Source organism: Stenella coeruleoalba (genome assembly GCF_951394435.1).
Source record: "Stenella coeruleoalba genome assembly, chromosome: 13".
NCBI classification, from domain to species: domain Eukaryota; kingdom Metazoa; phylum Chordata; class Mammalia; order Artiodactyla; family Delphinidae; genus Stenella; species Stenella coeruleoalba.
This window is the reverse complement of record NC_137159.1, coordinates 77,094,546-77,108,994: the sequence shown is the minus strand read 5'-3', so window position 1 is coordinate 77,108,994 and position 14,449 is coordinate 77,094,546. Positions and strand designations below refer to the sequence as shown.

The 14,449-nt window shown below is 36.8% G+C and overlaps 1 protein-coding gene across 3 annotated transcripts in view; it reads right to left on the bottom strand.

Moving 5' to 3' along the window:
• The window catches only part of SMC6 (structural maintenance of chromosomes 6), a 76,566-nt gene that overhangs the window by 34,947 nt on the left and 27,170 nt on the right, over positions 1–14,449 (bottom strand). For all 3 annotated transcript variants that reach the window (XR_013831106.1, XR_013831107.1, XM_079941167.1), the window contains 8 exons: positions 13,429–13,548; positions 13,228–13,326; positions 9,857–10,003; positions 9,510–9,598; positions 8,950–9,114; positions 8,361–8,539; positions 7,101–7,305; positions 3,456–3,570 (listed from right to left, as the gene is read on the bottom strand). Coding sequence is in view for 1 of the 3 variants with exons in the window: in XM_079941167.1 (XP_079797293.1) it covers positions 3,456–3,570; positions 7,101–7,305; positions 8,361–8,539; positions 8,950–9,114; positions 9,510–9,598; positions 9,857–10,003; positions 13,228–13,326; positions 13,429–13,548 (1,119 nt within the window). In the remaining 2 variants the exon portion in view is untranslated. The remainder of the gene's footprint in view (positions 1–3,455; positions 3,571–7,100; positions 7,306–8,360; positions 8,540–8,949; positions 9,115–9,509; positions 9,599–9,856; positions 10,004–13,227; positions 13,327–13,428; positions 13,549–14,449) is intronic.

The window sequence follows — 14,449 nt, the reverse complement described above, 5'->3', positions numbered from 1 at the left end:
TTGAGATTTTTCTTGTTTCTTCAGGTAGGCTTGTAGTGCTATAAACTTCCCTCTTAGAACTGCTTTTGCTGCATTCCATAGGTTTTGGATTGTCTTGTGTTCATTGTCATTTGTCTCTAGGTATTTTTTAATTTCCTCTTTGATTTCTTCAGTGCTGTCTTGGTTATTTAGTAACGTATAAAATAACCTCCATGTATTTGTGTTTTTTACATTTTTTCCCCTGTAATTGATTTCTAATCTAATAGCATTGTGGTCAGAAAAGATGCTTGATATGATTTCAATCTTCTTAAATTTACTAAGTCTTGATTTGTGACACAAGATGTGATCTATCCTGGAGAATGTTCCATGCACACTTGAGAAGAAAGTGTAATCTGCTGTTTTTGGATGGAATGTCCTATAAATATCAATTAAATCTATCTGGTCTATTGTGTCATTTAAAGCTTGTGTTTCCTTATTAATTTTCTGTTTGGATGATCTGTCCATTGTTGTAAGTGAGGTGTTAAAGTCCCTCACTATTATTGTGTTATTTTCGACTTCCTCTTTTATAGCTGTTAGCAGTTGCCTTATGTATTGAGGTGCTCCTATGTTGGGTGTATATATAATTGTTATATCTTCTTTTTGGATTGATACCTTTATCATTATGTAGTGTCCTCCCTTGTCCCTTGTATGTGTCCCTAGGTCTGAAATGGGTCTGTTGTAGACAGCATATATATGGGTCTTGTTTTTGTATCCATTCAGTGAGCCTGTGTCTTTTGGTTGGAGCATTTAATCCATTCACGTTTAAGGTAATTATCGATATGTATGCTCCTATTACCATTTTCTTAATTGTTATGGGTTTGTTTTTGTAGGTCCTTTTCTTCTCTTGTGTTTCTCACTTAGAGAAGTTCCTTTAGCATTTGTTGTAGAGCTGGTTTATGGTGCTGAATTCTCTTAGCTTTTGCTTGTGTGTAAAGCTTTTGATTTCTCCATCAACTCTGAATGAGATACTTGCTGGGTAGAGTAATATTGATTGTACGTTTTCCCTTTCATCACTTTAAATATATCATGCTACTCCCTTGTGGCTTGTAGAGCTTCTGCTGAGAAATCAGCTGTTAACCTTATGGGTGTTCTCTAGTATGATATTTGTCATTTTCCCTTGTTGCTGTCAATAATTTTTATTTTTATTTAATTTTTGTCAGTTTGATTACTATGTGTCTCAGCGTGTTTCTCCTTGGGTTTACCCTGTCTGGGACTCTCTGTGTTTCCTGGACTTGGGTGACTATTTCCTTTCCCATGTTAGGGAAGTTTTTCACTATAATCACTTCAAATATTTTCTCTGGTCCTTTCTCTCTCTCTCTCTCTTCTCCCCTGGGACCACTGTAATGCGAATGTTGTTACATTTAATGGTGTCCCAGGGGTCTCTTAGGCTGTCTTCATTTCTTTTTGTTCTTTTTTCTTTATTCTGTTCCACAGCAGTGAATTCCACCATTCTGTCTTCCAGGTCACTTATCCGTTCTTCTGCCTCAGTTATTCTGCTATTGATTCCTTGTAGTGTATTTTTTATTTCAGTTATTGTACTGTTCATCACTGTTTGTTTGTTCTTTAATTCTTCTAGGTCTTTGTTAAACATTTCTTGCATCTTCTCAATCTTTGCCTCCATTCTTTTCCAAGGTCCTGGATCATCTTCACTATCATTATTCTGAATTCTTTTTCTGGAAGGTTGCCTATCCCCACTTCATTTAGTTATTTTTCTGGGGTTTTATCTTTTTCCTTCATCTGGTACAAAGTCCTCTGCCTTTTCATTTTGTCTATCTTTCTGTGAATGTGGTTTTCCTTCCACAGGCTGCACAACTGTAGTTCTTCTTGCTTCTGCTGTCTGACCTTTGGTGGATGAGGCTATCTAAGAGGCTTGTGCAGGTTTCCTGATGGGAGGGACTGGTGGTGGGTAGAACTGGGTGTTGCTCTGGTGGGCAGAGCTCACTAAAACTTTAATCCTGTTTTCTGCTGATGGGTGGGGCTGGGTTCCCTCCCTGTTGGTTGTTTGCTCTGTGGCGACCCAGCACTGGAGTCTTCCCAGCTCTTTGGTGGGGTATTGGCTGACTCTGGGAGGGCTCATGCCAAGGAGTACTTCCCAGAACTTCTGCTGCCAGTGTCCTTGTCCCCACGGCGAGCCACAGCCAACCCCCACCTCTGCAGGAGACCCTCCCACACTAGCAGGGAGGTCTGGTTCAGTCTCCTATGGGGGTCACTGCTCCTTCCCCTGGGTCCTGATGTACACACTACTTTGTGTGTGCCCTCTAAGAATGGAGTCTCTGTTTCTCCCAGTCCTGTCGAAGTCCTGCAATCAAATCCTGCTAGCCTTCAAAGTCTGATTCTCTAGGAATTCCTCCTCCCATTGCCAGAACCCCAGGTTGGGAAGCCTGACGTGGGGCTCAGAACCTTCACTCCAGTGGGTGGAGTTCTATGGTATAAGTGTTCTCCAGTTTGTGAGTCACCCACGCAGCCGTTATGGGATTTGATTTTATTGTGATTGCACCCCTCCTACCATCTCATTGCAGCTTCTCCTTTGTCTTTGGATGTGGGGTATCTTTTTTGTAAGATACCAGATACTGGTCAGTTCCAGTGTCTTCCTGTCGATGACTGTTCAGCAGTTAGTTGTGATTCTGGGGCTCTCGCAAGAGGGAGTGAGCACACGTCCTTCTACTCCGCCATCTTGAACCAATCTCCCTGGTAAGATTTTATTTTTAAATTCTAATATTGCTATCCACTAAAGTTAAAGATTTTAAGTACTTTTTCACATGAAAATATTTACCTTAGAAATCTTATTTTTCATAGAAAAATGAAATCTTATTTTTTCTAAATGTCTTTTACACCCTAGAAAAGATGTGAGTGAACAGCAAATTCCAATAAAAGATTAGTACACTGAATTATGTAGGAAAAGCCTGGAAATATTTAGTATTTTACTTCCTAGAGGAAGTAAAAAGAGGATTAGGCTTAACTGAGGCCTAATCAACCTTCCTTGGAACAGACCTTTACAAGAGGACTTCATTATTTTCTTTCAAGTATCTGTCTAAAATATGAGAGGGCCAAGCCCACAAATAATTACAATATGAACTTGCAATTCACATATACACATTTGGATGATTGATGTCATTGCCTCTCAGGTTCCATTAATGAGAAAAAGAGACTCTGTTTGTATTAATTACACATTTGTTTTGAATTCCCTTGTCCCTTCTCAGCAAATTTATGCCAACAGATGGAACACAAATATTGGTGATCTAATCTAACAAGTACATATCAATAGAAATATGTACACTGATGAAGAATAAACATTGATTTATTTTACAGAACTCAAAGTTTTTTTAAGAAAAGAATTCATAAAATATCAAGTACTTAAGCAGAATAGGAATTTACATAACCAACCTCAGTTTAGGAAATTTAGAATAATATAAAATACAGCAAGCATCTGGTCTTACTTTGATCAGCAGCACTGTCTCTATGCTTCTCATGTCAATTAGGCTATTTGTGACAACTGCATTATCTATTTCTAAAGCTGTCAGAACTGTTGGGAACTCTGGATGATAAGCAGCTCTAGGAGACAAAAATATATAAGGATTAACTTACCAAATGGTAATTATATATGTATATTTTTTAAATGGGTGATGAGATGATGGATAGTAACAAGACATGGAAAATATGTGATAACGTTTGAAAACATCTGTAATAGGTTTATTTTATTTTATTAGCAAACATTTATATATTACTATGTGCTAGGCACTGTTCTAAGCATATTATAAATACAGTTGACCCGTGAACAACACGAGTTTGAACTGCATAGGTCCACTTATATGTGGATTCTTTTTCAATGAATACAGTATGCACTGCAATATCCATGGTTGTCAGAATCAGCAGATGCGGACTGTGGCTACAGAGGACCAAGTATGGGGCTTGAGCATCCACAGATTTTTATACCCACAGAGGGATATCCCTGTGGAAACCTGTATTAGCTCATTTAATCCTCAAAACAACTATATGAGATAGATAATATTATTCGCTCTTTTTTTTTTTTTTCCCAAATGAGCTGCAGAGAGTTTAATAAGTTCCCCAATGTCATAAAGGTAAGAGGTCAGGCTAGGATTTAAACCAGGCAGCTCAGCTCTAGAACCCAGCAGATTCTCAATCATTATGTCCTATTGCCTGTTATACTTAATCATTACAATTTTCTTAAATCTTATACTCTATCATACAAACATAAAAGTCATTTAATTAAAACACATTGGGAAAAGGCAATGGCATTCTTACTGCTTTCTTAGTTCTAGAATTCCAAAACAAAGAAATATCTTTGTATATATGTTTTCCACTTATTCATTCATTAATTCAACATGTATTTACTGAGCACCTACTATGTGCAAGATGCTGTTCAGAGGATGAGGAGATAGCAGTAAACAAAACAGACTATATCCTTCTCCCCATGGAGCTTACACTCTACTGAAGGAAGACAGAAAAATCAAGAAAAAGTGGCATACTGTGCTTTTTCACACAGAAAGTGTCAGGAAAAGCCTTACTAAGGTGTCAACAGGCAGACATCTGAGGAAATGGGAGTTACATTAGCATAATGAAGAAGAGCATTTCGTGCCCAGGGAGCAGCATTTGCAAAGGCCCTAAGAGGGCTGTTGGAGAAGCCGGGAGGCCAGTGTGCTGTGGTGGATGAGCAGTGCTGGGAGTGCTACTGGACACAAGGACAGGAGAGATGGCAAGAGGACAGGTCATGTGGGTCCGAGAGGTCGCAGTTAGGCCTAAAGAGGATGAGAAAGTACAGGACGATTTGAGCAGAGGAATGACATGGTCTGACTTTACTCTGGCTGTGATATTGAGAGTGTGGATGGAAGGGAACCAGAAGCAAAACTCACTTGAGATATGATAATGGTGTGAACCAGGGTAGCACTGCAGAAGTGTTTAGATCCTGGATACATTTATAAAGTACAGCCAGTAGGATGTGGGATGGCAGAAAGAAGTCAAGGATGACTGAGGTTTTGGCTTGAGCAACTGAAAAATGGAGATGGGGATGACTATAGGAAGAGCAGTTTTTAGGGTGGATCTCAGGAGTTTGGCTTTTAGATATGTTAAGTTTCAAATGTCTTTTGGACATCAAAGTGGAAAATATAAATTGAATGTACTATATTCTGGAGTTCAGAGGAAAGAGCCCAGCTAGAAACATAATGTGGTGATCATCAGTGTATGGACTATATTTTAAGCCATGAAACTGGATGAGTTCACCCAGGAAGTAAGTGCTGGGAGTAGGTGCACATGGAGAAGAGGTCTGGAACACTGATACTGGAGGTTCCCAAGTGAGGAGAAATAAGCAGAAGACATTACAAAAGAATACCTAGAGATGTGGGAAAACAAGAAGAGTGACATCCTAGGGACCAAGTAAAAAAAGTGTTTCAGGAAGAATTAAACGATCAGCTGAATCAAATACTGCTGGTAGGTCAAGTCAGCGAGTGGGAAGGAAGGACGACAGGACCAAGCCAAGCAAGGCTCACTGGCGCCTGGACAAGAGCTGCTCTGGTGTGTGATGAAGCTATAAAAACTTGACTGGAGTAGGTTCAAGCAAGAAGGGGAAGAGAGAAGTTAGTGACACAGACAACTCTTCTGAGAAGTTTTTCCTGTTAAAAAGAGGCAGAGAAATAGGATAGTAACCTTAGGACAGAGTTCAAGTGGAAGTAAAAACAAAGATAGGAAAGAATAGGGGGTGGGCGCTCTAGAAACATCAAGCAGTGCCAATGAAACAACGCAGGGAGTGAGGGGAGAGAGGATAGGGAGCCCGAGTCTAAGAAGGAGGGGACGTGGAAGGGGATTGTGGTGAAGCATAGGCTCTGGCCAGTCCGCTGAAAGCACAGGTTTCTATGCTAGGAAGGAGCAAGTATTTTCGAGCAGGCACATGCCACTGCTAGGCAGGCTGCTCCCACCAGCTTGCTCTAAAGCACCCAGTCACAACCACCCCTTCCTCTTGCTCTACTTCCCTGGGATGCACTTCATATTTAGTTTATATCACAATTAGTTTTGCCTGCTGAGAGATGCTGTAACATCGGTCGAGGAAAACTAAAAGTAGGAAGGAATAGTAGCAATAATGTGTCAGTAATGAGACAAGGAAAGGACAAGTATGGAATAGGCTCACTAGACAACATAATGTAGAAAGCCTAAAGAGGACGAGAGGGACAAAGGAAAAACCGCACATCAAATTCTAGGCGAGCACGGTGAGCCTCACTGGTAAGAGGAATTATAGGACAAAATGATTTGATGATCCTAATTAAGCTTAGAAGAAAGCTTTAATAAAAACGTGATTTATAAAGCCAAGTAAAAGGAAAAATACCACAATCAAATTAAATATAGAAAAAAAAAGCTTAAAATGAAGGGCATTTTTAACGTTTCCAAATATAAGGCAATTGAAAAAAGCAAAAATTGGATTTATAAGAAAAAGTGGAGTGGGAGAGAAAAGAAATTTTAAAACAATCTGTTAATAGGAATATATATATATAGGAATATATATATATATAGGAATATATATACATAGGAATATACATATAGGGATATAGAGAGGACTATATATATATATGTAGGAACACACACACACATACACGTGTATCTTTAAAAGTAAAGTGATTAGCTAGCCAGCAGCTAACGAAGAAGGCAATTTGGGTCTGGTGCCCTTGAGGTTTGTTAGGGTCATTAAAGAAAACAATCACAGCTCTTTATGGAATCTGTAAACCACCCAGAGTTGAACTGTGAGTAATGAGCGCCAAAGTTCTTCCGTACGCCCTCCCTCTTAACGTGGCCAGGTCTGCACCATTTCCCTCTTCAGTACAATTTCTAAGCCACACAACGTCTACTTCCCAGTATGTCTCCCCAAACAGATCTCACGTGAGGACCTTAAAGGCAGGGAGTATCTCTCATTTATCTATGTATCTCCAATGCCTAAGATTCAAATTAAAGACGTGGCTTGATGGAATTTTACAAATCAGGAGTGTAGATATGGTTAACATTAAAAATGTTTTAACTCTTTCTGAGCTTGCACGTAACTAAGCTAAACCAGAAACAGTATTTAATTACTGATGCCTTACCTGTGTCTTACATCATACACCTCATTCCGAAACTCAGAAACTATTATCTGTGGCCGTGAGGTCCCTGGTGAGTAAAACCTTTTCATCAGTGCCTGAAGCACTCTTTCATCAGCATGATTATGGCAACAATAGGCTTGCAGAAGTCCTTTCAAGCAAGATTCAATGGCCAAAGCAAGCTCAGTGTCCCGAAGATGAATGCAAGCTCCTAAAAGTGAGAGAAAATTATTAAAAGCCCATAAATACTTGAAATGTTAATGTAACCATCTTTATAATAGTTCATAAATGACTTTAAAATATTTTCATATGAAGCAATTTAAATGATATTATAGATCTCATTTTAACCAAATGGGAAATACCCCATCCCACTGGATACACTGGGGAGAAAACCCACCAAATCCTGTGAAAAGTTATCTCGCTCTGATGTAAATCAACAGTATTTCTCGTATGTGTATATATATATATAATACTATTCCAGCCTCTGAATGGTGTTTTGAAAATCAAGCCAAAAGGGTTATAGACTCTTCACTATTTTCTGTAAAACTGATTAATATTGAAATTTTAGATTTAGAGAGGGAAAAAAATACCTCATCTATTGAAATGGATCCTGGTATAGAGGTACATGTCATTTAAATGAAGAGACATTACTACAATACTTAATACAGTACATAATACTGTACTTATACAGTACTTTACTAAAAAAGTATATTTATAGCATCATTTTCACCTAATGATGTACAGAATTAGAGATAACTCCTCAGAACTCAACTGATTTTTTTTCTCATGTATATATGAGGATAACTAGATAACCTCAGGCTTATAGTTGAAAGAGGACTTAGAAGTAATGTTGTCCAAACCTAAATAGAAACTTAAAGAGACAAGTCATTTTATCAAGTTTTACACAAAACTCAGGTGATTGGCCTTTTAACTATATCTTGATATCACTGAATTTTCCTACTAATCAATTACATGCAAATTAGTTCATTCATTTATTCATTCAAAAAAAATAAAAAGCAAATTATTCAACTCTATAATTACTTTTCCTTTTCCTAAGTTCTCTTTCTTTTGGCTTTTTTATGCTTAAAATATACAAAAGGAAAGTTTAAAGTGATTTTATCATTTCTTAAAATATGTACAAAGTCTACATATAACTACATGGTTCTTCGATAACAGTGTTTTAAAATTATATTCAACAGACTCCTTCCAGAAAATAAAGATGTACTTCTAATTTTTATTATATACTGACTAATTGGTGACAAATACCTAAAGGGCCTACAGGTTTACGGGTAAAATGCTTCCGTCTGTAAGCATCATCTATGGCTTCCAGAAGAGCTGGAACATGAGGGCCAAATCTTTTCAGTCGATCAGTTTTACTGTCTTTCAATTCTTTCAGTTGCCTCTGATTATAGTTCAGTGTATTCTTCACATCTAACTCTTCTCTCCTACAAAATACAAGTGGAAAAACAAAACAGATATGTGATACGGTTAAACAGAAATACTCAGTCTTTTCCCCTAATACCTGCATACCAGTGAATGACACAGCTGCCCTAAAAACTAAAAGCGGATCTCTTCATTTGAAAACAAGTGTGTTACCAGGAAAAATTAGTCAGAAGACCTCAAAACTTAGCATGGAAAAAAAAAAAATGCAGTCGTGACGAGGACTAGAAATCCCAGAAACTGTCCAATTCTACAAGTTTAAGAAGTCTTATTAGGAAAGTGATTTTAAAAGATCCCTTATTATGAGGAAGAAGAAGAACAACAACAAAAAAAACATGTATTCTCTTTTCATATAAAGAGGAAAACTAGATGATTTTCAAATAACTGAAAAAAGTATAAGAATGTGGACACTTACTTAATTCTGGTATGTTCTTCTTTGTCCTTTTCTACGGCTTGCTGAAATTGTTCGATCTCTTGATTGACTGAACTTTCTTGATCCTGTAAGACCTTTACTCTTTCTTTTAACGAAGATATTTTTTTTTGCCTTTCCAACCGTTCAGGTTCCAAAGACTGATCAGCACTAATGGTAAATAATACAAAGTGGAAAATGTTCAATGAAAAACCTAACATTTAAAAAACATAAAGCAGGGCTTCCCTGGTGGCGCAGTGGTTGAGAGTCTGCCTGCCGATGCAGGGGACACGGGTTCGTGCCCCGGTCCGGGAAGATGCCACATGCCATGGAGTGGCTGGGCCCGTGAGCCGTGGCCGCTGAGCCTGCGCGTCTGGAGCCTGTGCTCCGCAACGGGAGAGGCCACAACAGTGAGAGGCCCGCGTACAACAAAAAACAAAAAAAACCATAAAGCAATGTGATAAAATTCCTTTAGCAATAATACAGAAAATAAAATATTCCATTTCACCTGGATTACTTTATTACAAAATGAGATAACTATGAAAATTGCAAAGTAACTATCTTACCTTTTTCTCAGTTCTTCAATTCTTTTACAAAGTTGCTCATCATCTTTCTTTAATGCTCTATACTCGTTTAGGGAATGGTTGTATAAAACCTAAAAAAAAATCAGACATACTTTAGTAAAATGAAAAACAAATACCCCATTCAAGACCACTTTTGCCAAATCGTCAAATCAGAGGGTGAATATATGCAGAAATATATTTTTAAAACAACATACATATATGGTCATATGAAATCATTATATTTTTTAAAGTCTGAAAGCAACACAATTACAAAAACCTCTACTTTTAAAAATAAATGAACAGTATTTACAGTTGATATGCAATTTTTAATACTGGAAAAGTTCTCTCACCTCAGCTTCATTATAGGCCCTTTTCTTAGAAGTAAGATCTGCTTTCAATGCCATACATTCTGGTGCTCGTGCATTTGTCTCTTGACTAATCTTTTCTAGTTTATCTTGAATATCCTTGTACTTTTTTTCTGCTTCATTAAGTCTGACCTTTAAGAAAATAACATCATTGGAGGATATTTTATTTTTCTCCAATAAACAGAAAAAATAAAAAAATAATTATATATGGTTCACATTTCAAATAAACTTAATTTTGCTCTAACTAAACTCGAGACATTAATTAGGTAAACAAACATAATTATATAAAGTGTTAAATATGTATTTTTTAATTGAAATATTATTGATTTACAATATTATGTTAGTTTCAGGTGTATAGCAAAGTGATTCAGTTATACATATACATAGATATATATAGATAGGTACATATCTATGTATCTATCTATTATTCTTTTTCAGATTCTTTTCCATTATAGGTTATTACAAGATATTGAATATAGGTTCCCTGTACTATACAGTAAGCCCTTGTTGTTTATTTTATATATAGTGGTATGTATATATTAAACCCATACTCCTAATTTACCCTTCACCCCTTGCCCCTTTGGTAACCATAAATTTGGCTTCTATGTCTGTGAGGCTGTTTCTGTTTTGTTAATAAGTTCATTTGTATCATTTTTGAGATTCCACATATAAGTGATATCATGTAATATTTGTCTTTCTCTGTCTGACTTACTTCACTTAGTACAATAATCTCTAGGTCCACCGATGTTGCTGCAAATGGCAGTTATCTCATTATTTTTTATGGCAGAGTAATATTCCACTGTGTGTGTGTGTGTGTGTGTGTGTGTGTGTGTGTGTGTGTGTGTGTGTGTACCACATCTTCTTTATCCATTCATCTGATGATGGACACTTAGGCTGCTTCCATGTCTTGGCTATTATAAATAGTGCTGCTATGAACACTGAGGTGCATGTATCTTTTTTAATTAAAGTTTTCATCTTTTTTTGATATATGCCTAGGAGTGGGATTGCTGGGTCGTATGGTAACTCTATTTTTAGTTTTTTAAGGAACCTCCATACTGTTCTCCATAGTGGCTGCACCAATTTACATTCCCACCAACAGTGCAGGAGGGTTCCCTTTTCTCCACACCTTCTCCAGCATCTATTATTTGTAGACTTTTTGATGATGGCCATTCTGACTGGTGTGAGGTGATACCTCATTGTAGTTTTGATTTGCATTTCTCTAATAATTTGAAATGCTAAAATATATTTTAATTCCACATTTAGCTTTCCAATAAATGTGCTATCTTCTGGGGATACAAAGATATAGTAACAACCGTCTTCAAGTAACACAATTAAAGGGAGACAGACACAGTTTAGCAGAGAAACAAACATACAAATAGATCATGCAGTTTGGATGCAATAATGCTTAAGTAGGGTATGTATATTTGTAATTGTGAAAGCACGAGGAAGAATTTATAGGTCTGTCAGAAAAAGTTAGGGATGCCTTCAAAGAAGCATTTGAGCTGAAACTTGGAAGATTACTCAAAATGTACCAGGAAAAAAGCTGGGGAAAAGTGTTACAGGGAGTTGGAAAAGCATGTGGAAAGGCATTAAAACCATTTTAGGAATTAAAATTATTTCTGGAGCTTGAACTGAGAGGGTAGTGGTGGGAGATGAGATGAAGGGGTAGAAGGGCTTTGAATTCCACGATCAGCTTGCAACTTAAACCTCTAGACAACAGGGAAACAAGATACCAAACTATATGTAAATCTATAATGGAACTATATGTAAATCTATACGTACAACCACTTTGGAAGCACATGGAAGGCAAGGTAAAGGGAAAAATTAAAGGAAATGATGTCAGTAAGAAGTTAATGTAATGTTCTGGGACAAAAATAATTAGGGACCAAAATGTCACACTGAAAACAGGAATAGATTAGAAGGGAAAAATATGAGAACTACTTAGTTCAGAGATCAGCAAATTTTTTCTAGAAAGAGCCAGATAGTGTATACTTCAGGCTTTGTGGGCTATAAAGTCCCTGTCACAGCTATTCCAGTAGAAATGCTAAGTTTGAAGTGTCTGGAACATGTAGGTAAAGATGGGAAGACAAATATTTGAACGAAGTGCTCAGGATAAAAGTTTGATTAGGAGATACAGATTAGGGAATTGTCAATATGTAGTCTATTTAGGAAACATTATATAGAATGGTAGTGTAGTTCTGTTATTAAGACATCAGTAGTATAATCTCTATGTTTTTTATAAAAATTGAAGTTGGTCTAGGTGCTTTACAAACTAAATATAATTCATCTATCTTCAGTTTAAATTAGGTTAATACAAGTTTGAAGTCTGCTTTAGACACTGTTTCTTCAGAAACCTTCCCTTCAATAGTTATTCTATAATCAATAAACAAGCATATACTATGTGAAAGGTTTTATGTAAGACATGGTGGGAAGGATATAAATATAAGATAGTCCAAACCCTCCAGAAATTTACCATTTACTACATACCATGGCCAAATACTTAAGTAGAGCAAACAGCCACAGAACTAAGTATCATCCAACCTCAAGATTTTCCTTTCCCCACTTGAAAAAAAAAATGAGTGTTTATTACTAAGACTGGATTTCACTTTTAGACTGGGGAATATCTAAAGAGGAAAGCAACAAGGTCTTCCCCTATGACAAGCTAAGAAATGAAGCTGAGAAGAATTGAATGAAAATTTCAGAATATTCTCTCAGAAATGAAAATCTAAGGTGAGAGAGGTGGGTGGGGTTGAATTTCCATTTACTACCTGAAGAGGGAATGTAAGAAATTCAGCCCAGAGATCACTAAGTAAATGTACTGTCTTCACCATTTCTGTTACTTTTACACATTCATCTATTACCTTTCACGGATTAATGTTATAACCCTTAAAAGGAAAAAGACTGGCCTGCTTATCTTAGGGGTAGACAGGAAGAAGTAAGGTGGGAAAGATTACACCCTGTACTACAACTAAGCCTGGGAGTCAGAAGCTCGTAAGCTAAGGAGAACAAAATACTAAGATGTAAGTCAGTCACACTGAGTACACTGGGGCTCCTATAAAGAAAGAAAAGGCTAGGAGATCTACTTCCAGCACGACGGCAGAGAAATTCCACAGTGGTGGCTGTACAACCCTGTGAATATACAAAAGAAACCATGAACTGTAAATTTTAAATGGGTGGATTGTATGGTATATGAATCATATCTCAATAAAGCTGTTAACAAGAGAATGGCAAGGTAAATACAAAGAGCAGGGCTGCTCTGTGCTACAAAGTTCCATGTGGAAACCCTCAACAGAAAATTGCTCCCTTTACTTACCCCTCAACCAACTTCTACCTCTGTATAAAAAAAATATAATTACCTGCTGTTCTTCCGTTTTCCTCTCAAGTCTAGCAGCACGATCTTCTCCAATTTTGATGTTGTCTCTGATAGCATTCAGTTGTTTTTCAATTTCATTGACCTAAAAAGAAATTATATAGCAAGTCACATATAAGACTAACCACAACCAAGTATATTCTGTATATTACAAATATGTGTGAATAGGTAATTAAGTGAAAATTACCACTGCCCAAGCCATTTCATGTTTCAAGTATTCCAGATTGGTCTTCATTGTACTTAAGCCAGCAATACTCTGAAAACGTTCTTCTTTCTCCAAACACTGGCGCTTTAGTTCAGTAAGTCGCTTAAAAAAAGAAAAAAGAATATATTTCTTAACAACATTGAAGAAACAAGACTTTCCGCAAATGTATTTCTTTTGAATACTGCCTAAACAAATACTGAAAAAGATGTGCTAGGAAATGACTTCTTTAATTAAAACAAAAATAGAAAATATTTTTGGTTCTTTGGTATACTTTTATTAAGTACAATCACTTTGTTAATTTCTGCACTATAAAAATGACCAGATACTCTTCAAATGAAGAAGAGCAAAGGAATAAAAGTTTCAAGACCACACAAGTATAGACAAAACTCAAGTTTCTATCAGTTCCCTACCTGATAAGACAGACTGGACTGTTCTCCTGGGTGAAGTATACCCAGGATCCATTCCAATTATAATGGAAGGCTCAAAAGGAATTTATTTCTAAAAATCAAATGTTACATTTTTTTCTTATCCAAGTTTTCTCTTAATAATTAATCAATAAAGCAAAAACCAACTCTAGTGACGTATGAACAGCTTCCAAAGCTGCACACCTGGGTTGACAGCCTCTCCTCTTCATTCATGGTTTCCATGTTCAACTAGGGTCTTCACTATGGATCTTAGTGTGTTTCCCTATCCAAGTCACTTTCCCATTCTTCAGGATTATTTCAATCCATCATCACTCTCTTCAAACCTCATATAACTGCCACCCTAATCCCTTACTCATTCTCCCTGATGCCTATTTCACAGAATTCAGAAGCTATCAGAAAGAAACCGTCTCCAGTGTTCAACAACCTTATATATAAACCTAAAGCAGTCTTTTCCTCCTGCTAAAACGGAAGAGGTGGCTTCATTATACTTAAGTCCAGTGCCTATCTCTTACTTACATCCTACTCACCCCCCTTCTGCCTTCTCAAGAGGTCTAAATTAGTTGATTTTTCATCCCATC